This window comes from Seriola lalandi, unplaced genomic scaffold (assembly GCF_002814215.2).
Source record: "Seriola lalandi dorsalis isolate HSWRI2012SDOR001 ecotype SW California unplaced genomic scaffold, Sedor1 jcf7180002054660, whole genome shotgun sequence".
NCBI lineage: Eukaryota > Metazoa > Chordata > Actinopteri > Carangiformes > Carangidae > Seriola > Seriola lalandi.
In genome coordinates this window covers 636,307-657,539 of record NW_019525213.1, presented here as the reverse complement: position 1 = coordinate 657,539, position 21,233 = coordinate 636,307, and the positions used below count along the sequence as shown (strand labels likewise).

The 21,233-nt window shown below is 44.0% G+C and overlaps 1 protein-coding gene across 1 annotated transcript in view; it reads right to left on the bottom strand.

Annotated features, from left to right (window-relative positions):
- The window catches only part of syne1b (spectrin repeat containing, nuclear envelope 1b), a 70,255-nt gene that overhangs the window by 30,853 nt on the left and 18,169 nt on the right, over positions 1 to 21,233 (bottom strand). The window contains exons 31-77 of the mRNA XM_087177902.1: positions 21,050 to 21,190; positions 20,788 to 20,948; positions 20,375 to 20,525; positions 19,502 to 19,729; positions 19,320 to 19,418; positions 18,930 to 19,117; positions 18,652 to 18,775; positions 18,386 to 18,552; positions 18,106 to 18,259; positions 17,348 to 17,973; positions 17,047 to 17,226; positions 16,737 to 16,887; positions 16,402 to 16,560; positions 15,672 to 15,854; positions 15,403 to 15,504; positions 15,084 to 15,287; positions 14,765 to 14,972; positions 14,414 to 14,526; positions 14,123 to 14,328; positions 13,890 to 14,039; positions 13,449 to 13,740; positions 13,182 to 13,354; positions 12,730 to 13,039; positions 12,248 to 12,412; positions 11,380 to 11,736; positions 11,110 to 11,246; positions 10,336 to 10,513; positions 9,966 to 10,148; positions 9,706 to 9,849; positions 9,025 to 9,180; positions 8,510 to 8,674; positions 8,246 to 8,418; positions 7,856 to 8,009; positions 7,467 to 7,610; positions 6,944 to 7,108; positions 6,465 to 6,782; positions 6,024 to 6,179; positions 5,638 to 5,808; positions 5,149 to 5,475; positions 4,896 to 5,048; positions 4,505 to 4,672; positions 4,160 to 4,336; positions 3,905 to 4,051; positions 3,682 to 3,807; positions 3,127 to 3,303; positions 2,591 to 2,856; positions 104 to 2,264 (exon numbers count right to left, since the gene is read on the bottom strand). Coding sequence (XP_087034028.1) covers positions 104 to 2,264; positions 2,591 to 2,856; positions 3,127 to 3,303; positions 3,682 to 3,807; positions 3,905 to 4,051; positions 4,160 to 4,336; positions 4,505 to 4,672; positions 4,896 to 5,048; positions 5,149 to 5,475; positions 5,638 to 5,808; positions 6,024 to 6,179; positions 6,465 to 6,782; positions 6,944 to 7,108; positions 7,467 to 7,610; positions 7,856 to 8,009; positions 8,246 to 8,418; positions 8,510 to 8,674; positions 9,025 to 9,180; positions 9,706 to 9,849; positions 9,966 to 10,148; positions 10,336 to 10,513; positions 11,110 to 11,246; positions 11,380 to 11,736; positions 12,248 to 12,412; positions 12,730 to 13,039; positions 13,182 to 13,354; positions 13,449 to 13,740; positions 13,890 to 14,039; positions 14,123 to 14,328; positions 14,414 to 14,526; positions 14,765 to 14,972; positions 15,084 to 15,287; positions 15,403 to 15,504; positions 15,672 to 15,854; positions 16,402 to 16,560; positions 16,737 to 16,887; positions 17,047 to 17,226; positions 17,348 to 17,973; positions 18,106 to 18,259; positions 18,386 to 18,552; positions 18,652 to 18,775; positions 18,930 to 19,117; positions 19,320 to 19,418; positions 19,502 to 19,729; positions 20,375 to 20,525; positions 20,788 to 20,948; positions 21,050 to 21,190 — 10,938 coding nt within the window. The remainder of the gene's footprint in view (positions 1 to 103; positions 2,265 to 2,590; positions 2,857 to 3,126; positions 3,304 to 3,681; positions 3,808 to 3,904; positions 4,052 to 4,159; positions 4,337 to 4,504; positions 4,673 to 4,895; positions 5,049 to 5,148; positions 5,476 to 5,637; positions 5,809 to 6,023; positions 6,180 to 6,464; positions 6,783 to 6,943; positions 7,109 to 7,466; positions 7,611 to 7,855; positions 8,010 to 8,245; positions 8,419 to 8,509; positions 8,675 to 9,024; positions 9,181 to 9,705; positions 9,850 to 9,965; positions 10,149 to 10,335; positions 10,514 to 11,109; positions 11,247 to 11,379; positions 11,737 to 12,247; positions 12,413 to 12,729; positions 13,040 to 13,181; positions 13,355 to 13,448; positions 13,741 to 13,889; positions 14,040 to 14,122; positions 14,329 to 14,413; positions 14,527 to 14,764; positions 14,973 to 15,083; positions 15,288 to 15,402; positions 15,505 to 15,671; positions 15,855 to 16,401; positions 16,561 to 16,736; positions 16,888 to 17,046; positions 17,227 to 17,347; positions 17,974 to 18,105; positions 18,260 to 18,385; positions 18,553 to 18,651; positions 18,776 to 18,929; positions 19,118 to 19,319; positions 19,419 to 19,501; positions 19,730 to 20,374; positions 20,526 to 20,787; positions 20,949 to 21,049; positions 21,191 to 21,233) is intronic.

The window sequence follows — 21,233 nt, the reverse complement described above, 5'->3', positions numbered from 1 at the left end:
TAACAGACTGTTTGGGTATAAAAAATTGTATTCAGGCATTATGGTAACTATAACAAACAGCATTAAATTAATGTATAATTTAGAGAATGTAATATTGCCTCACCTGTTTTGAGCTCAGTGCTTTTTGGACATCGGCCTGAAGCTTTGCCATTTCTTCCAGGTTTGTATCTACATGGGCCGGGACAAGCTCATTGGCACTGTTATACTCCTGTTTCTCCCTGCTACTGAGAGCGGCCACAATTCTCAGCCTGGACTGCACTTCCTCCTGCATGATTTGCTGCTTCCTGATCTCCTCCTGCACCTTCTCCACCCTCACGTCCACGATCACAGCACAGCCCAGTTCATCCCTGACCTGCTGCAGCCAGTCCAGAGTCCTCTTCATCTCTGTCTCAAAGTCTTTACTTTGAACAAACCTGTTCTCACACTCTTCTATCAGCTCCCCTACTGCAGCCTGCAAAGACCGTAGCTCCTCTTGCCACAGAACCACTTGGTCTTTAGAGGCGTCATGGGCCGCATGGTCCACACGGGGGGCAAGAGTGTCCATCTGCTCCATGAGCCTTGACAAGTGAGAGTTGGCACTCTGGAGACTCCCTGCTAGAGCATGGTAGTTCTTCAGCCTCTCCTCAGCCGACTGGGTCTCTGCGTTGACTTTAACCAGCTGCTCTTTTGTTGCCTTTAACTGAGAGTCGACCTGCATGGCCATCGCCTTGCGGTCCTCAAATGTCTCCAAGGTTTCATCTAGATGCTCTACTTTCTGTTCAACCAACCTCTTCAGGCCGTTGTACAGGCTAACAAGCTGGGTCATTTCCTCTGTGCGCCAAGGCTGACCAGTGCTCCGAAATCCCTCTTTCTTCTGGTTCAGTTCACTCACAGCTAGACCAAGGTTGCTCAGATCTGCCTGAATGGCTTTGTAATCACTCTGCAAACTGACAACTTCTTCTGTCTGCAGCCCTACAGGTTGTGTGCCAAGATTGTTGAACTGTTCTTCGAGCTCTTTAAGTGCTTTATGAGTGACATCTATGAAAGAGGTGTACTCGTTCCTTGTAAGAATAGCCTGCTGGATTTTCTCCTGTTTCTCTTTGGCTAGTGCTAATATGCTGTTATATTGGTGGGGGAGGGTGTTGAGTTTTTCATCTAAATAGCAGTGGTCGACTTCATTCAGAGTGGGCAATATTTCCTGGCCAGCTCTTTGTACAATTAGGAGGAGGTTCTCATATTCAATTGCCTGCTCAACTATCAGTTGATACTTCAGTAGTTGTGCTTCCAATTCAGCGTCTCCAACCATGAGATTGATTTCAGGAAAGGTGACTATATCAGCTTGTTTCAACCATTGGCATATTTTCTCTAGATCGGTCTTGAAATACTTTCTGGAAACTAATACCTTTTCAAGCTCCTGCAGTTTCTGGCCACATCTATGTAACGTTTTGTCAAAGATGTTTTGTAACTCCTGTAACTTTGTGAGAATCTCATTCCTTTCTTCCTCGCTGGCATCTCTCATCAGATCCCTCCCCTGAGACCACAAGGAGGTCAGCTCACTCTGATAGGCTTTGAGACTGCTTTGGATGTTCCTGCATGTTCTGACCTGCTTGGCCAGGTCATCAGGTAACAAGGCAATGTACTCCTCTGCCTGGGCCTTCTTCTCATTCTGCTGGACCCAGGAAATTGACTGGTTCACAGCCATCAGGAACTGCGTCCTCTCTGTGAAAGCCTTGCTGAGGTGTTTTCTGCGCTGCACGACTTTCACGCTCAGAGATTCCACTTCAGATTGGGTGGCAGAAATCAGCTGCTGCAAACGCTGCCGTTCACTGAGGCCCAGCCGGGCCAGCACCCTGTCAGCATCGGCCATGGCCTGGGCCAGCAACAGCTGCTTGGCCTCCAACTCACTGCAAATGCTCAGGTGGTCAAACAGGAAGCTCTGAGCCAGCTCAGGGGGTGGACTCATTTTCATGGCCTCGGACAGGGCGGGCTGCTGCTCCTCTGCCCAGTCCCGAGCCTCTCTCAGACGGGCCTCTACTTGGCTCATATCTTCTAGCGTCACCACTGAGTCCTGGATTTTCCTCTCAATTAGGTTTTGCATTTGAGACCATCTCTGCTCAAAGTGGCTGATTTGCTCTTTTACCAGCTCCTTGTCATCCAGGTTCAAATGTTGGATGACTTTCTGTTTCTGATCTTTAAGGTCCTCAAGAGTGCCTTTTTGTTCTTCCAGGGTTACTGCAAGTTTCCGTAAAGCCTCCAAGTGCTGAGATGAACTTTCAGCATCCGTTCTGTTACAAAAAATAAACAAGTAATTATACAAATGTTGCATGCAACACGTGCAATCATTATTCAATCATTTCCCAACAGTGATGGTCATAATTGGCCTTGCACAGATCTTTTTTATCCAAGGAGGTCTCCTTCTCATAATCCCTGAAATCTTACATACATACATTTTTTCCTTATAAAATAATGTATAGCAATGGAAAAAGAGACTGTGAGAGAAAGCACAACTGGCATCTTTTTGCAGCCTTTTTTTGGCTTTAACCTTGTCAGGAGAGTGGAATGAAGACGCAGCAGTATGTGACGGAAAAATGCACTTTATGCACAAACACACCTGGCCAGATTGTCCCACTCTTTGGAGACCTGTTCGAACAGTGCCTCCACTGCAGAGATACAGTCATGGTATTCTTTAGCCCTCTGCAGGTCCTCCTCCCTCTGACCCTGCAGCTTGTTGGCCTGATGGCAGAGGTCGAGCCAGGAATGGCTCAGGCGGTCAAGCTCTGCATGTTCTGGGGAGTCCTGGCCACCAGTCAATCTGCCCACAGTCTCGTTCATCTTGGTCAGGATACTCTGTTTAGATTGCAGTTGCTGGCTGCATTCCTGTGTGACAAGCAATATATTTGATGGTGACCCTAAATACACCCAAATAGTAAGCAGATCTCTCTTTAATCCCCACACAACTGAAGCCAAAATGTTGGATTAGATGGCAAAAACGAAATCACCAACAGAGTCATGTTTAGACTCACAGTACTAGGCACATAGACATATGTTATATGTAGCTTTTAATAAATACCCAAAAGAAAAAGAGGTTTGACGAGGATGATAAAAAAAAATGTTGCCCATAACAGTGGTGGTGACACTGTTCCCTACCTTGGCTTGTGACAGCATGTTTTGAGCTATCTTGGTCTCCAGCTCTGCAGGCCTTCTGGAGAGACTGAGGAGCTGCTGCTCCATGTCCTGGAACAGGCTGGTTAGATCTTGTTTCTGTTCCTTGATCTCCCTCCAGCCCTCTGAAAGCTCCTGAGCACTGGACATCCTTTCCTCAATCTGTAAAAAGACATTTACAGTTTCTTGCATCGAATATTTGCAGGATTATATATTCCTAGATACAGAGCAGTTGCAATCACAGTGGGTGTCATGCTGCTTGTATGCATTTTCTGACTGAGTGATGAAGGAGTATTTGTAGGGTACTGGCCATAATATGCCTTATATCCATGCCAATCATTACACTGTGTGTCAGCACACAGTATTTCATGAAACCTTGTCAGTGGGTGTAATGTGTCAACATACCATCAAGGAAATTTCCTGTTTTCTTTTTTTTGTAATTAAAATCAGTTTGTGAGTCATTATTACTAATACACTAATCATCCTAGATTAATAAAATGTGTATTTTATGTTGTACAGTGATAAGGAGAAATAACTGACCGTGAGTTTGACCTGCTGGACCTTGGCAGCTGTCACTCTCACAGCATCATCAGACAGGTCACACACAGAACACACCAAGTCCAGGTAAGTACTGGCCTGCTCCTGAAGGGCCCTGTAGTGCTTCACCTGTGTGTATGCACAAGTAAATCATTCTAAATAAATTATACAAAAATAACTTAAGCGCACTGATGCTATCACTGCGTTCCAAGAGTGTGTCAGTTACCTGCTTGAGTGCCTCCTGCAGTCCAGATGGTCCCTGATCATTGAGCTGGAGCTCCTCCTGCACTGTGGAGAGCCAGGTCTGACTCTGCTGGAGAGTGTCCTGATGGCTAACGTGTTTCTGCAGCTCCCGGTCTAGACTCTGGTACACCTGTTCGACAAGGTGAGGTAAGACTTTCACTATCTTTACATCTTAAAATAAAAAGGCAGGTTGATCAAATGGAAAGGCTTTATAGTTAGTTAAATATATATTACTCACACGTTGAGCAGTGCTGCAAATGGCGGAGTAGCTGTCTCTGGTTCCCTGCTGATGAGCCTGGACTTGTTGACTGATCTTAGCTTGAACTTGATCTGTACAGCTGGCAACAAGACCTTCTCCTTTCTGCTGCAAGCTGCTGAGACGCTCCTCAAAACTGGCTATCTCCTCCATTATTGCCTAAAAGAGAACATTCAGGTGTTGCAGGTACAAATGCACATCATGAAAAGTAATCCATGAAATGTAAACCAAAATTATTTTCATGTAATGTAATAATATACACTGCTATATAACCAACACTACAGTAACAACTGTGAATATTTGCAGGACAGTGACACGGTTGGGCACCTTGTGTCGGGCAAGTTGCTGAGTGGCCATCTCCATACTGCTGGTCTGCATGGAGTCAGAGGTGACCAGTCTACTGGACATCTGCAACAGCCACTTCTCCACCTCTTGCAACTCACTGTTGTAATCCTCGTGCTCCTTCACCCACTCCACAAGATTCTGGACCTGTGTCTGAAACACAACACAAGCAAATCTCAGTCACGTTCATATTTGTATGACAACAAAACAATATATACTGGTACATCAATTTCAAACAGAAATCCTGAATTGCTACCATTATGTAATATAACAACATAATAGTAGCAATTACATTTTTGGACTTAACTTGGACCCTCTATCCAAGACCAACTCTCCAGACTACATCTCAGCAGAAACAGTCTAACAGTACACATACCTTAGCGGCCAAGCAGAGGTCTTGGTAGTCAGCCTGCAGGTTTTTCATGTTGTCACTTATTGTAGGGTCGTGGACTGTGTCGAGCAGGGCCTCTCCTTTCTCAATGACAGATTTCACTGCTGACTCATGCGATTGCACTGTCTGCTGGATGGTCTGCATGCATGAAGGTGGAGCAGAATAATGCAGTCAAAATTATTTAGTTGTCTTGTTCTATTTTCACGGTTTCCAAAAACATGAACCAATATTAAGTTACCTTGTACTTTGCTAGCTGAGCCTTCTTCTGGTAGAGTTCAGCTTTAGGCTCTACACTTGATGCTAAAAGGTTCTTGGTCTCCGTCACCCACTGGTTCTGGGCCTTGTATTTATCCATAAAGTCTTTGGAGAGTGAGATACATTTCTCGAGGGAGCTGTGCTCTGTGCGCAGAGCCACCATCAACTCCTCCAGTTGGAAGAGACGGGTCTCCACCTCCTCCTTTAGCTGATCTGCCTCGGGTTCCTCCAAGAACGCCATGGCTCGCTGAGTCTTCTCCCTCATTGCCTTCAGGTAAGTGTGACCCTGCTCCATGTCACCCTGAAGAGCCTGAAAGGTACATGGGCTTGGATTATCATGCTGTTGCTTCTTTTATTAGTGCAATGTTGCTCGCATTTCCACTGATGACATGTTGAAGTTCTAATGCTATGAATGGTCTTTACAGAGCAGACAATAACACACAAAAGGCATGTGTTCTATGTCAGAGTGTACCTCTAGTTTCTTCATCTTTCTCTCCATGGCAAATCGGTCCACTACATCGATACTTATAGCCACAGTGCTGAAGTTATTCTGGGCTTTGCTGAGCCAGTCTGAGAAGGTTCTGAAGACACACTGAGCCTCTTCAATGCAGGACACCTCCTCCTGCAGCTGTTTGATCGTCTCCTGCAACACAAAGGCGGAGGATGAAACAATGTTAGGATCATGTCAAAATAAAGATTTACAGAAAGATTTTAAAACTAAAATTAAAGTAAAAGTTTAAAGCAACCAGGACAAATCTATCAACAAGCATGTATTCAAGTATATACTTATAGATATATATATAACATTAACTTTATGTGTTACTGTGATACTGTGTGCTGTGTTCAAGAAGATGTTACCAGTAAATGCAGAAGCAGAGCGTGGTAGCGGGCTGTGATCTGAGTGGCTCTGGTACTGATCCGACTGCTAATATGGGTTTCATCCAGAACCTGCTGAGCCAAAAGACTGAGGCCCTCCATCTCCTCTTGATAAACCAGCACTTCCTCCTGCCAGCTCTGATAAAAGAAGGATCATTAGTGATGTTGGGGCAATTATCTTCATTTTTCATTTCACTGGAAAGTGTCAGGAAGTTACATTGATTCCATTGGAAATGAATTTGCTCCAAGGCTCTTGAAAACGATGAGAACTGCAGTGACCTGCTCTGCACTAAAAGTGTTTTGTCACTTGTGAGGAAATTATCCAGCAACTGAAACAGCATTGAAAACTATACATAATTATGCAGTTTTGCACAAGGGTAAAAAATATTTCACATGCACACCCTGTGTGCACACTACGCTAACCTTTATTAGCTGGAGTTGAGCATCTTTAGTGGCGCGGTCAGACCGCCGATGGCTACGCAGTTGTGCTTTGGTCTCCATGCCCTTTAACCAGCTGTCGAGACGCTGGAACTTCTGCTCCATCTGTCGCAGTTTGGCCAGAGCACTGTTGAGCTGAGCCCGTGTGTCGGCCAGCCGGGCCTGGTACAACCTCCACTCCTGCTGCAGGGTCTCCAGCGCTCTATCCTCTATCTGAGGCAGTCCCCAGGGAACGACCAGTTCTCGACTGCACAGCAGAGTGTTTAACAAAGCCTGGCCCTCCGTGCAGCGCAGCTGTAGTTCCTGTAGTGACACAGATGTGGTTGACCACTTTGAGCTCTCTAAACTTTTAGAAAACATATTACTTATGTGGAATAACATTTCAGGCTGTGTAGTAGTAACAGTAATATAATTAAATGTCAGTATTATTTACAACAATATTTCCACACTGATCATTTCCACACCTGCAGCTTTTGGAGAGTCTCCTCCAGCATATCAACATCGCCCTCCAGCTGGGTGTAGCAGGCGAGCTTCTCTTGTTCCTGTTCCAGCCAGTCCTCAAACGCATGGAGACCCCGCTGATACTCCTGGTGGGCTTTTACTAGTTCCTCTGCTTTGCCTACTGCCCTCTGAGAACACAGTGAGGATAATCAGTCGTAATCTAAGAGCTAATTGTCTTTTGTTTATGTGGCTCCTGCTTTGGTACTTTCACTTTTCACACTTTAACTGTGTGATACTTTTTAATGAATATTCTGTTGATGAATCTAACTTATTATATCAAATTGTGTTTAAACGTAAGAATGAGCCTTATTAAATGACAATAAACCATCGCTTTACGATGCCATTAAATTATCCTGTCACAGGTTTGTACATGTATACTTCTTTTGAAAGAGCAACAGAAAAGTGAACTGTATCACAGTACTAAAGCCAAAATGCATTTTAAATAGGATTCACTGCCTAGCGTTGTGCACTTCTGCTGCTCGTTACCATGGCATTGTCTTTGATGGTGTTATAGCGCTCTTGCAGATCTTGGAGCTCCAGCTGAGCAACATAGTTCTCAGCAATACTGGCACTCTTTGCAGTGATGGTGTCCAGCAGGGTGTTGTGGCTCAGCACTTCTTCATACAGCAACTGAAACAACAGGAAAGGTTGAGTAACATTATCCATCAACTGTGCATTAATTCACATTGATACCTATTGTGGTTAAATGGCTCTTTGCTGGAAGATTTTAAAAACTTTCACCACTCATTTTCATTACTTGTAAGAATTTAGGGTTTAAAATTCAAATATATTCTGTATTTAAACAACTATCAGAGTGGTAAGGTAATTCACTAACTCATATACAAGTCTTACAGCATGACAGAAAATTGCAGTACCTTGGCTTTGCTCAGATTTGCAGTTTTGTCTCTCATCTCTGGGCACTGTTTGTCCGTGGGGTCAAGACTCTCCTCCACACGCTCAACCCACGCCACAAACTGTCGTACATCCTCCTGATAGCTGGTCCACTGAGACAGGGAACCCTCCAGCTGACTGTCAGATTTGAAGAGTGCAGTGCGACAAAGTCAGACAACGGTACAGTAGTTGTAGCAATAGTTGCAATACAAAACAGAAGCAGCTGCAGCGCTTACACACTGTGTGCACTTCACACTTTTTATAGTTAACAGTTTGGGATTTTTTTTTTTGTCAACAATGCTGTTGCTATGAAGCTACCAAAAGGGTGCTAGAAACACATTTTTAGGTGTTGTTACTTGTGGAAGAGAACAAACCTTTTGCATTGAATAGAAGCAGAGAGTAGAGCATCCCAGGAATCTTTTAGCTCCTGTATTTGTTTCTGGACTGCAGGCACTCCCTCAGCTGAGGTGTTTCTCTGAACTGACTCTCCTCTTGTGATCAGCATCTTCAGCTGGATCTCCTTCTCCTGGCGAGCGGTCAGCAAGGCCTGGTGCAACAATCACAAGTGTATTTATTGCAACGCTATATTGGGAATTTACTGTGATAACTCCTTGAAAACTACCAGCGACTCTGTATACCTCCAGCTTGATCATCCTGCTATCAAGAACGTTTTTGTCGGCAGTGGGGGTGCAGTAAGTCTGCAGCATGTGGCTCGTATCGGCCACCCAGTTCTGAAGCTCCTTTAACCCTTGGGAGAAAAGCTGGTGCTCGGTGACTATTCGATCGATCCGAGATGCCTTCTCCTGCAGAATTACAAAGCAGGACACAGTCAGAAAATGATCACTATGAGTTTTAGAGATTTAATTCACACTAGGCTCAACCTGGTAATTGCACATGCAGATTCTTGAATGACTAATAAAGATTTAGTACAACAGGCATAAAGGAAATGAACTTGTATATCCTGTGTATAAGACTTATAGTAACAAAAGAAAGAAATTAGTTTTTAATTATGGTGTGTTAGTACCTTCTCTGTTTATCATCAGTAAAAATAACTTAAATCAGAGCTCGATCCAGTCTAGTGCCTCTGTCTCCTCTCCAGCTCTACCCCTAGAAAAGCCCCAGTGCACAGGTAGATTGGAAGGCATTACTGTACCTTGGTCAGGTTGGTTAAAGCTAGGTACTGAGCAGAGAGTTGCGAGACACGGTGCACAAAACCCTTGCCGGCCGCGTGTTCATCCCACAGCAGCTGGGCCTTCTCTTTCAGCCTGTTCAGCTGAACCTCGTGAGAGGCTAATTCCTCAAGCACAGACTGGAAGAGCACAAGCAGGTTATCAAAGAGGCATGCAAGCTGACACACAGATATAAGACAGTTAACTCCGGACACAGACTGAGGGGGTTAGAGATGGCAACATGGCAAAAAGAAAAGAGAATGAGATGTTTGGCCAGTGTTACTGTTAAAGCTCTCGGTGGTCAAGACGTGCAATCAAGGCCTCTGGAAACAGCTGGTAGATAGTTTTAAACACATTTAAAATGCCTTTTATGAATACAGTGAGAATTAATTTCTATGACAGACACTTAAGAAGATGTGAAAACAGCAAAGAGAAGCAGAAAGATGGCATGAATTCAAAAAGCAAGCAACTGGCAGTTAGCATAAGCTCTTGGCAGTTTTTCCTAGGCAAATAATAGCTACGCTAAAACACTGTAATGTACAGTAGGTGGAATGGTGAGCTTCTGCACATGACAGGTGTAGTCAGGTTGGCACTCAAGCACTGAGTGGTTGTTGCACTTGAGCATGAGGGGCGTTCCAAGCTCGGTGGATTTTGGACATTGGTACCTGTAGCTTGTGAAGCTCCAACTTCTTGGCTGTGAGATCATGAAGCCTCGTGCTGCTCTCCTGTACAGCCAGCTCGGTCACATTCAGACACTCCTGGAGGGGCTCGGCACTTGCCTCAAAATCCTTCATCTGAGACAAAACGTTCTGAAACAAACAAAAGACACTGATGAGATGTTTCCTTGGCTTCAGATGTATTAATACACTGCAGGTTTTTACTGTGGGAATGACATGAAAGATGGCCCAGATGTTTAGATGCTTACTTGTAGACTTGCTTCTCTGTTGTGCAGGTTAGACATCATATTTTTCCAGTCCTCTCTGGCAGTGTTCATTTTTGCCCGAACTGCATCGACTTTGTCTTTACCTACGATACTGGAGATGAGCTCACCGTTTGCAACCACAGCATTCAGCTTTGACTGACCTTGGTCTCTGTCACTTAGAAACTCCTGAGAGGAGAGACAGGAGAGATGAGATGACAACTCGAGCACACAGTAAAACTCTTAATCTTGCAGTTTTGGGTTATTTAGTTGCAGTTACATTATGTATAAGGTTAAAAAAAGAGACACGGTACTGAAGTGTTAAGTGGTAATCAAATACATTTTTCCGACAGCATGAGGTCTCTGAGTGCTGTACCTGAATCTTCTGCAAGCTAGATGAGGCCTCATTGAGATTTTGAGGGACATCAAAACACTTGGCTGTGTTGATTTTGGCATTGACCAACCACTGCTGGAACTCTCTGAAGGATGAGCGGAAACCTTGTTCCAGCAGCTTCTCTTTGCTCTGGCACTCCCTGGACGCTTGGAGACTCAGACTAGAAACAAGTAAACAAGTAACATGTATAATCGTTAATCAATGCCTATCAATCAAAAAACCATGTGAAATGTTACATTTTTGGTGACAGTGTGTTAGAGAGGTGTCGGTTCAGTTATATAGTAACTTGTCGTTGTAGACTGCAGTCTGTGGTTTGTTGTATTAAGCTGTAGTTTACTGTAAAGTGTTTTTAATATGTTTGCTCCTCCAGATATGTGAATGTAGTGGTGTGCAATGTTCAATGCAATACAATATAATGCAGTTCAAAAATACACAATTACACTGTGGACGTTGCAGCCTTGTGGTATGCACTCTAACCATTTGGCTACCAGGATGCGGAAAGAGAGCTAAATCATTATTCTAAACATTTAACTACGGTCGTATTCATTGTGGGGCTATTACACTGCATTGCAATGACCTGTACAAGTCACTCCTGATCTATACTTGTACAACAAATCCCGTGTAATGATCTGGCAATCGTCTAAAATAACTAATATATCTTACAAATTAAACATAAAATATCTAAATGCTAAATGTAGTGACAGTTTACCTTGAAGAACCAGGACTACTATGTGCTATATTCATTCATTTTCTCACCTGTTGTATTCTTTAATAAGAGCAGACACTCTCTCAGACTGTGTGCCCATGTCTCTGGAGAACCGGCACAGATCGTTGAGTTGCGTCTTTAGACTATCAGACATGGGCTCAGCTTTGACAAGTTCCTCTAACGTGTCCTGGATGGAAAACAGATATCATGAAGTGATGAACAACCAAAAGTATTTATATGTTCTCGTAAACTACTGCTATTGTTGCTTGTTTCGTATTAAAGGTGGCTTACTATTAGGACTGAATTAAGCCAAGACCTACCTTTGCTATCTGCCACCGCTTAACAGCCTCCTCTCCATCCTTTTTGTCATCTGCATGGGCCAAACGCAGACGCCAGTTGTGTAGCTTACGGTTGAAATCCTGCAGGTCGTGCTCCAGCTGTGCTGACAAGCTGCTGAACTCTTGTTCAGAGCTGGCTATCTGGGAGAGGGCTGTCTCCAGACTGGCCCGTGTCTGTAGTGCTCCACGTTCCCACTGTTCCCATGATGACAATAAGGCTGCTTCCTCTCGCTCCATAGCCTCATAGCCCCCCGAGCCAGTGTGATCTCTCGCCACTGCCCCACATCTTTGAACCCGATTCAGCCTCTCTCTGCCTCGCTGCTTAGAGTCAAGCAACTCCTGAGAAGAGAAATTTATCACCTCCGTCAACTTACAAAAGTACTAGTTATAAGTTTAGAGAAGTGCTATCTTTAAAGCATGTAATTTTAAATACAGTTTTCCCCAGAGCCAAAAGGGCCTAACAGGAGTCTTCTCAGGTATGCTGAGGTCTTCGATCATATTAAAGGGAATAATAAAATATAAATTCTGGTCATGTGTCATCACCTGAGACCAAAAATGTAAATCTGTTGTCACAAGTGGTAGAAATGACTGGACATTAATGCTCAGTCTTTCCTACATGGAGAGGAGCTCAGTTATCCTAGAATCTCATCTCAGAGTCAAGCTACAACTCCACTGAGAGGATCCAGCTAAACTGGTTCAAACACCTACTAACAATGTCTCCCAGGTGACTCAATGTGGAGGTTTTGAGGCTAAAGCTGGGATGGGAGAAGTCCCAGAGTAGATATGACAGAAAACACACTGAAGGTCAGACATCTCTCATCAGGTAGTATAACATTTTTAAGTTTCTCACCTGCACTTTGGAGAGTTTTCTTTTAATAGAGAGTGAGTTTCCTGACAGGTCCGACCAGCGCTGGAGTTCCTCTTTTGCTGAGATCAGCCAGTCGTTGAAGTCTCTCACAGCATCAAGATACTGCTCATGCTCAGACACAATGTTTTGCATGGACTGCACTTTACCCTTTGGGGATAAAAAGACAATGTAAACATCAACTACTGTGTATGATACTGTGTAAAATAGCAAAATGTCCATCTAAGATACTAAAGTAATAGTGGTCAAACTTGCATGATATAACCAGCTTCTCAGACACAATTTGGAAACTTAGATCAGCTTGTAAGAAAGCTGATCATGATGCAAAGTGTTTGCTCTGTGAGAGTGTTTTTTAATGTTCCCATATCCACACCTTCTTTTCTGCTGACCCAGTTTTCCTAAATTATTCATCTAAGGTTTGGCAGGTATTTGCAAATACTATTAACCAATGCAAGTATCTAGATCACCTTGACAACAGCTGAGATATCAGCAAAATGTGCATTGAGCTCTGCCCTCGACTCTGGTCCAAAGGTCTGGTCGCCAGTTTTTTCATGCATCTCCACGGCTTTGTCTGTAAGGCGTGACAGTGCTCCTGCGTGAGCGTCCACGTCGGCCAGGATGGCTCTGAGTCGCTCAAGCAAAGCTGATTTCTCTTTGAGGCCAGGCTGCTGAGGCAGAGTCATCCCAACCTCCTGCTCCACTGACTCCATCCACTGCTGCAGCTGACTCTTATTCTCCTGAAAGCTGGTCCACTGGGCCACGGTCCACTCCAGACGACTATGAGCAACGATAAAATGTTATTAAGCAAGGTAGAACAGCACAATGCATGTTACTCAGGGTTATGAACTATGGTGACACTGTTATCAGCCTTCAATCTGACAGTTCTCCCTGAAAGAATAAAAGAGGACACATTTCCTACCTGTGGCAACTCATTGAAGTCATCAACATATTGGCCCAGGCATCCTTCAGGCTCTGTAGCTGTGAACAAATGGCCTCCTGCCCCTCCATTCTGTTGTGCTTCAGGACCTGTTCTCCTTTTCCCACTGTCATGTTGAGCTTCACTTCACCTTCGCCTTTCATTAGCAGGATATCCTACACACAGAGGAAAACAGTTTTACAGCAAATAGAAAAAAAACATGGACTCCAAAGTAGTATGTTCTCTTTGATCAGGGCATTATTCACTGACCTGTACAAGACCTAGCCTTTTCTCCAGAGTCTCTTTATTGCCAACTGTGCTGTTGAGTGAAGCCAGGCGCTCCTGGACTCCGTTAAGCCAGGTCCATGTAGTCTGCAGTGTCTCTTCAAAGGCCTGTTGCTCCTGTAAAGTGAGCTGGCAGCTGCGCAGCCGTTCTCTCACACGCCTCAGCAAGGCCTGGTGCTGTGACTGCAGCTGAGCTGACACCCTCGTCTCACTACCGTCGCCTCGCCCACCTTCATTTAGCGCCTGGCCCTCCTGGCATAAACGCTCAAATGAGTCCCTAAATGGAAAGAAGTAAAATGTTTTAATATATTCTTTGATGAATGAATTGGAACAATAATTAGGGATCCTTTTAGGAATACTGTCAGATGCTACAAAGGCATTAAAAGCCTATCTTGTTTTATTAGTAGAAACACAGAGTAGAATCACCTTTCTTTGAGCACTTCCTGCTGATATTCCTCCACTTGCTCAAGCACAGCCTTTTCAGGACCACGCTGACTGGCTTCCAACAGATCCGTGGTCATCCTCTTTTCCATATGTTCCAACCACCACCTGAGCTTCTTGAGGCGACCCTCGAACCTATAAGGAATTTCGAATGGCATATTCATAAATAGAGGGGTTTAGAATGTGCTTTACAGAACCGGTTCATGTAAGTCTCTTACCCTTTCATGAGGGATGCGCTGTCCTCCAGGATCTGTTGGTTCTGTCTGCACTGCTCAACAAAGCTGTCCCAGTCCTGCTGGATGGAGGAAAGGTGCTGCTGGACCTGCCCGGCACTGGCTTTGGGAAGATGGAGTAGGAGCTTCTCTCCTTCTTCACAGACCTGTGTGAGACGGACCTCACCCTCCTCCACACGATCCATGGCGCCCTGACAGATAATTCAAATCACTTTTAGCTTTGTACTCGTAGCTCCTGGCATGTGTGATATTTTCTGAATTAGGACCTAGCTTTACCTTTAGTTTCTGTAGTTTGCGTTCCACAATTTGAGTGTCTCCAGATCGGTCAGAGCATTCTTTCACTATCTCCCTCTGTTCGGAAAGCCAGCGATGGAACTCCTGAACTAGGTCTGAGGAGCAAAGGGAAAAGAAAATTAATATTTGGTGGAGACTAAAACAGAATCAAGTTTAAACTCACACATGCATGTCTTCCCTCGGATAGGAAAAGGATAGGCTGCTAGTTGTGTAATGTATTGCAGAATGTATACGTTTACTTAGTATTACAATAGTGCGGCATTTAAGCCACCACATCAAGCGGCCACTTAGTGAAACTACACATTTCCCTCAGATGTTTTTCAGATTTCTTACCATTGAACTGCTGCTGAAGACAGTTCTGCAGTGACGCGAGTGTCCTGGCAGAAAGCTGGTTTGCAGACTCATAGGTCTTGATGAGATCAGTGAGTGCTGAACCCAGACCAGCCAGCTCTTCAGAGGGATATTTTCTACACAGGGTGTTGAGGCTCTCCCTGGTAGAGTCAATGCTTCCCTGCTGATTTTGCAGCTCTTTCTGAAGGTCCTTCGAGTATATGTAAAAAAGTTGATTAGTAGTTGATTCGCTTCCTCACATTCTCATCTCTGATATTTATAGGAAAAGAAGGGTTGATAAGGATTAAGATCAACACTGTACCTTCACTCTGCAGATGTCCTCAGGATCTGATCCAGTGGGAGAAGAAACCAAGGAATCCTCCATACTTTTCAGCCATGCAGACATCTGTGAGATGTAATCCTCCAGCTGTTTCCTTTGGAAACTGAAGTCCATGAGGTTTCCCCTGGCCTGCTCATGGAGCTTCTGAACAGTGCTGATCTTCTTCCGCAGGTCATTCTCCAGCACCTGAAGCAAGAAGAATTAAAGTTTGTGGGTGACACATATGTATATGGAGAAGGGAGCCTTACTTCTTCTGTGGGGAAAAAAACAAAATAAATACAATCATTATCATATTAAATACCTGTAATTTAGCAGGAGTCTCTTGACTTTGACTACACTTCTTCAGCTCTGAGACTCTGCTCTGCAGGGCTTCAAGTTTCTGTTCCTTCTCACCCATTTCTGCCTGTGGATGTATTAAAAGAGAAAAAGCATGTATTACACTCTTCTGAGTGGCTTTGTTTGGTAATCTGCAAGATTACCAAACTAATTTAACATTTGCATTGTCCTATGTGAAAAACCACATCTAAACACATCATTACCCTCTTTTACTGTGACATCAGAAAACCATACCTGTAACGTAGAGAGCCTTTCCGACACCTTCTGACTGTTGTTGAGGTTGTTGAGGCTTTCATTTAGTTCAATCACACAGCTGCTTGTCCAGCTCTCAATGTCCTCGCTGATCTTACGCACATCATCCCACAGAGCTACACTCTGGTTCAGGCGATCAATGTTGTCATCTATTTTCTCAGACACCTGGAGAGTGGATTCAATAAGCCACACATGTTTACTCTGTGTTGTAAGTCTTGCACAGAGCTTTTATGTTTTATATCAGCTTGCTAATGCAACATAACACAGAGTACAACATTTTTCTTGACCATTTCATGTATACAAATTGTACGTGGCAATTAAAATATCTTAGAGTAACTTCACAGTGAATCTTTTGTGGCTGGGAATTGTGGCACAAACCTTCATGTCTCTGACCACACAGGACAATACTGTGTGTGTGGACATAAGTGTGATCATGTGCACTTGTTTTATCACATATGGTTTGAGGATGTGAAGCAAAGAGAATGTCGGTAAAACTTTCAACAGACTATTGTAAAAGGATTTCCTGCTTGTGAACAAATCTCATTATAAAACCAAAACCAAAAATTAATTGATCCAACTTAGAAGTAATGTCAATGTAGCCGAAACCTAAAATAGCTTGTTTCTGTGTAGAAACTCTATTGTTGTCCCAAAACAATCAAAAACACTTGAATGACACATCACATCAACACATCAGGATTATAGTCAGACTCACGTCCAGCCACTGATCCACTAGTGTCTCCATATCCTTCTTCATCATTTCAGAGTCACAGTCGGGGATCTTCTTCAGTTCAATCACAAGCTGTTTTCCTTTGCAGGAAAACTGGTCCAGGTCATGTTGCTTGACCGTCATCTCTGTCTTCACCGCCTCATGCTAGAAATGGAGCAAACACAGCGAAACATTTAAGCAATCTGATAACCAATCATAAAGCTTTTTTCTTTTTTAGGATTTATGTCATGAACAGATTAAATTTAACAAAGAGAGATCACATCCTCAAAGATATATATTTTACTAAGCTTAACAAGTTGTGTTTTGACATTTATTCTGACCTTGGTTAGTGACCTCTTGGTTTCCTCGTGGTCTTTCAGAACAGAGCTTATGTCAACCAGAGGCTCAGTGCTCTCAATTACGCTGCTGATGGAGGTTTTCAGGATTTGGTATTCTCTCATGAGCTCAACAAGAACATTGCACTGCTCCTGTCTGTCAAAAGAAGAGCGATCTATATTACCCATACAAGCTTATATGTAAACAAACTGTAAAAAAAAAACAATTAAGTGGATAAAAGAGAAAATGCAAAAAAAAAAACCAACAAAAGACTGTTGTTAAAAAGGGATGAAAAACTCTTTCCCGTCCCCGCACCTCTCTGTGATGAGCTTCTTGGTGTCCTCCCACGTGGTCTCCAGCAGACTGATTTCCCTCAGCACCTCCCCGGCCAGCTCCGCATCTCTCTGGGCCAGCTGGTTGCCCTTGTCCCTCAGCCACTGCTCCTCATGCTGGTGAGACTGTAGTTCATCCTCCAGCTGATTAAAGAACCTCAGCCTGACAAACAAAGGGATAATATGATGCTGTCGTCCGCATTCTCGTATCCACACATGGGTGTTTGTTAATAGTGCAAAATGGTAATATTATCATTGATATCATTGACCTTATATTGCTTTACCTCTGTTGCAGAGCATGCAGGCTCGGCTCTTTGAAGCTCTGGTGATCTGCTTTTTCTTCAATGTCCTCCACAGCTTTGAGCAGCTGTTCTTTCCGCTGTCTAAATGAGGTCCACAGAGCCCCTAGGGCCTCTGCTTCACTCTGCTTAGTACCAAGTAGGTTCCTCACTGTATCCAGCTCAGCACTGAGTGAATCAGCCAGCATACGACATGACTTACGAGACCCCTCTTCAGCACCGATGTGGAGATGGCTTTTGCAGAGACTACTGTCCAGATTGACGGCCAGGGTCTCAAGATGGGTAATGTCTGGGACAATAGTGGCCAGTTCCTGCTGCAGCTCCTCTACTCTTCCGCGATCCCAGCTCCCTGCACTCTCCACAGTCTGTCTCAGACCCCGCAACACCCCTGCAGCCACACTGTGGGTCTGCAGAAAAGCCTCAAGCCTTTCCAGACACTCTAACTGGAGCTCCGCTATGTGCTGGGCCTCTATGTAGGGCTGCAAACAGCTGTCTGCTCTGCTGCGGAGGAGCTGTGCATCACCAGGCTCACAGAACTGACAGAGCTTCTCGGCCTGCTGCTCCAAGCTCTGTCTCACACTGGACTGCTTCTGCAGGGCCGCCTGGGTCTCCTGTCAAAAAGCAAGCGACAGGGGATCAGGTGTTGCTCTTAAGCAAGTCGCTATTCATCTGCTCACTGACTTTATATGGTCCTGGTGAAAAGCAGCATTCCACATGCACAAATGGATAGCAATAAATCTTACCTTTACTTGTGCGGCGGCAGACTGCAGCTTGCTAATGTTGACTTGAGAAGCTGAGTGCACATTTGAGAGCATGGCTTCACTCCATTGGGAGAATTTAAGCAGGGCCTGGTCAAACTGCTCCACCAGGGAGAGGTGGTTCTGAAGATCTTTGATTCTGCGGGACAAAACGGCAGCATAGTGAGTCAAATCAATCCTAGAATTTAGATGATTATAAAAATGGATTTTGTGAAGAAAATTACAATGAAAAACTTTTATTTCCAGTTCAACTATCTATCTGTACCTTTGAGGCAGGATTTCATTTTGAACGTGCAATCTCTTCTGCAGAGTCTCCAGCTCGTCTTTCAGCTGCCTCACTCTCTCTTCAGGTGCAGTCACATACAATGAGTTCCCCAGAGATACTAGTTCAGCATGAGCCGGCTCCAGGTACTGGACTTCAGAGTGCAAGGCCTGAAGGGAAATTTTCATGTATGTTATGTATTAATTCACCATTTCTTTTAGGGTTAGGACTTGGTTTTAGATGCGTTTAGTAGAAGAAAATATTTGTACCTGCAAATCTTGTAGCTCTGTGCGGAGTTTGGCTTTATCAGCTGACAGACACTGACTCTCCAGTTTGGATGCAGATTCACTCCTCTCCAGGCAGGAAACAAAGTTTGAACGCTGTTTCTCATACCTGAAACACATCAATAGAAACACTGGTATCTCAAAGAGTAACAATCTGATTTATGTTTCCATTTTCACAGTCAAAGTGGAGGGTACATTCATTATTCATTATTCTTATGCTATTAAAATCCTGGGATGTGTCCTGTCTGTTCAACAGCTCTTACTTTTGCCAAAGAGAAAGCAGGTTCTCCAAAGTGCTCTGCTTGTCCTTTGCCTCCTGTATGTTTTGGTCATAGCTGGAGTTCAGCTCTGTCACAGTCCTCTCGGCTTGCTCTTTGTCACTGAGTCTGCGAGCACCAGCTGACAGAGACAGTAAGGTTCCCTTCAGCCTTTCAAGACCCTGACAGACATCCTGGGGAACATTAATCGTAAAGGACAGTGACCTACACAGCATGACCTGAGAGCTGGAAGACTTGCACAGAAAGGATCAACAGGCACTGCTTTGCACTTCAATTTCAAGTACCATTGATACGATTTTTTTTTTTTTAATCAAAGCAGCAAAGAAAATAATTGCTCAGTACGAAGCGCAGAGACAAGAAGAGACAACTGAATACCATGTGGTTCTGAAGAGCTTTGTAGGTCTCTGATGAGGAGGTGCAGGATTTAATAGGATGTTCCAGTTTCATATGTAGCTCGTCGAGAGATGCTTGCACCTAGGAGACAATAAAGATCACAAATGTATGATCATATCTTTCCTGATTACCGTACTGTATCATCATAACTCAGCTTTACTTACTGTCTCGAGGCTTGTTTTAAACTTCTGCTGGTGAGAGGAGCTTTCCTCCAGCTGTCCATCAAGCTGCTGTACACTCTCCCTCAGCTCCTCCCAGTACCTGCCGATTTGGGTCAGACGAGCCTTAATGCGAGCTGCCTCCCCCGAAGACACAAACTGGGCCAGCGCCTGGGAATCTGCCTCCAGCTGAGAAAGGACCTCGGCTCGCCCTTGAAGCTCTGTACCAACAGTCTGGACATGCACATATGGATGAAAAACAATTAACAAAACAAGCCTGAGATAATCACCCAGTGTTTTATAACTGTCCAGTGTAGGTGAAACACTAATGAATTGTGGTGCCTGTAACAGCCTTGTAGGCTGCTGTCGAAAAACGTGGCGCCTACATTACTCACAGTGCAACTCAACTGCTGACAGTTCAATTCAGAGATTCTAGCCACTAATCATAAGAAGAGATGAGTTCTCCTTTAATGTCACCATTCAGCAGATGCCATTTAAATCACTACAACAATAAATTAAAACACATTCATGGTGTATGTTTAACTGAACAAAGCTTTCGTACAGCTTTCTGAAAACACGTCCAAATAACAAGGCGGGCTGTGAGCACTGAAACTGCTATGTCTAAGAAAAAGAAAAACAGACAGTTCCTCATCTCCTTGTGTTGATGATAGAGGTTTAAAGCAGGTGTCGGAAAAACAGACAGTGTGTCAGCGCTTGGGCAGAGAAGGCCTGTGTCTTGTCCAACACCAATTGCTCCTTAAGAAGGCCTTATTGATTTTAACGGTAGTGTAGAGTGGTTTTTGCGGTTGATGCTTCCTGGGAAAAGATTACTGTTCGGACATAAGAGGGTTGTGAGCTTCACAGTACACAGCACTTTACCTTTACTGTGTTGATCTGTTGCTCAAGATTCAAGGTAGAAGATTTCAGTACATCCAGCTGCTTTTCCTTCTCAGATATCCACAAGGAAAAGGTTTCAAAACCGGCTCCGAACTGGTCCCACTGAGTTTTCATTTCCTCCAGAGTCTTGACACTGGAGCACAAGAGGAGACATTTTAAATTGGCAAAGTAATAGCTGCAAATAAACCTCAGCATTTCACTACATCTGTGTCCTTGAGATCGTGAAATTCATCGCACAAAAATATTCTGAACTGACTCAAATATTCCCGTGTTACTTTGTACATGTCCCTTCGATATCTACTTTGGCAAAAACCATTAAGTATGTGCAAATACTGTCTGATGTCTCCTCAAACATTATTTAGCACAAGAAAATATAATCTAAACCATCATCTTACTCTTTTTTGAGCCCAGCCTCCACTGTGTCCACTTGCTCACTGAGGGAACGAGCTTGCTGTAAAAGCAGAGTCTTGTTTTTGGGACCGAGCTGAATTTCTGTCGCTCTCTTCAGCAACGTGTTCATATGTGAGGCCTCTGCTTCACACTGCTTCAACAACACCTGTTTACAAAATAAAGAATATTGGTAATACTCTCCATCTAGCTATAATAAATACCATTAGTTAAACGTCAAGATTAAAGCACAGGATATGTGTCGCTTACTCTAGCCTGGTCAAGCTCAACAGCCAGGCTCTCTGGACTGCTGAAGTTCAGGTCTCTCTCCATTGTGGAGCGGGCCTTGTTGACAAACTCATGCACTGCTTCCTGCTGGCTGTCAAACTCCTGCCAGGCTGCCAGTGTGACCTAAATGGATGACAATGTTTAGATCAGTGATGTCGAAAGGAAA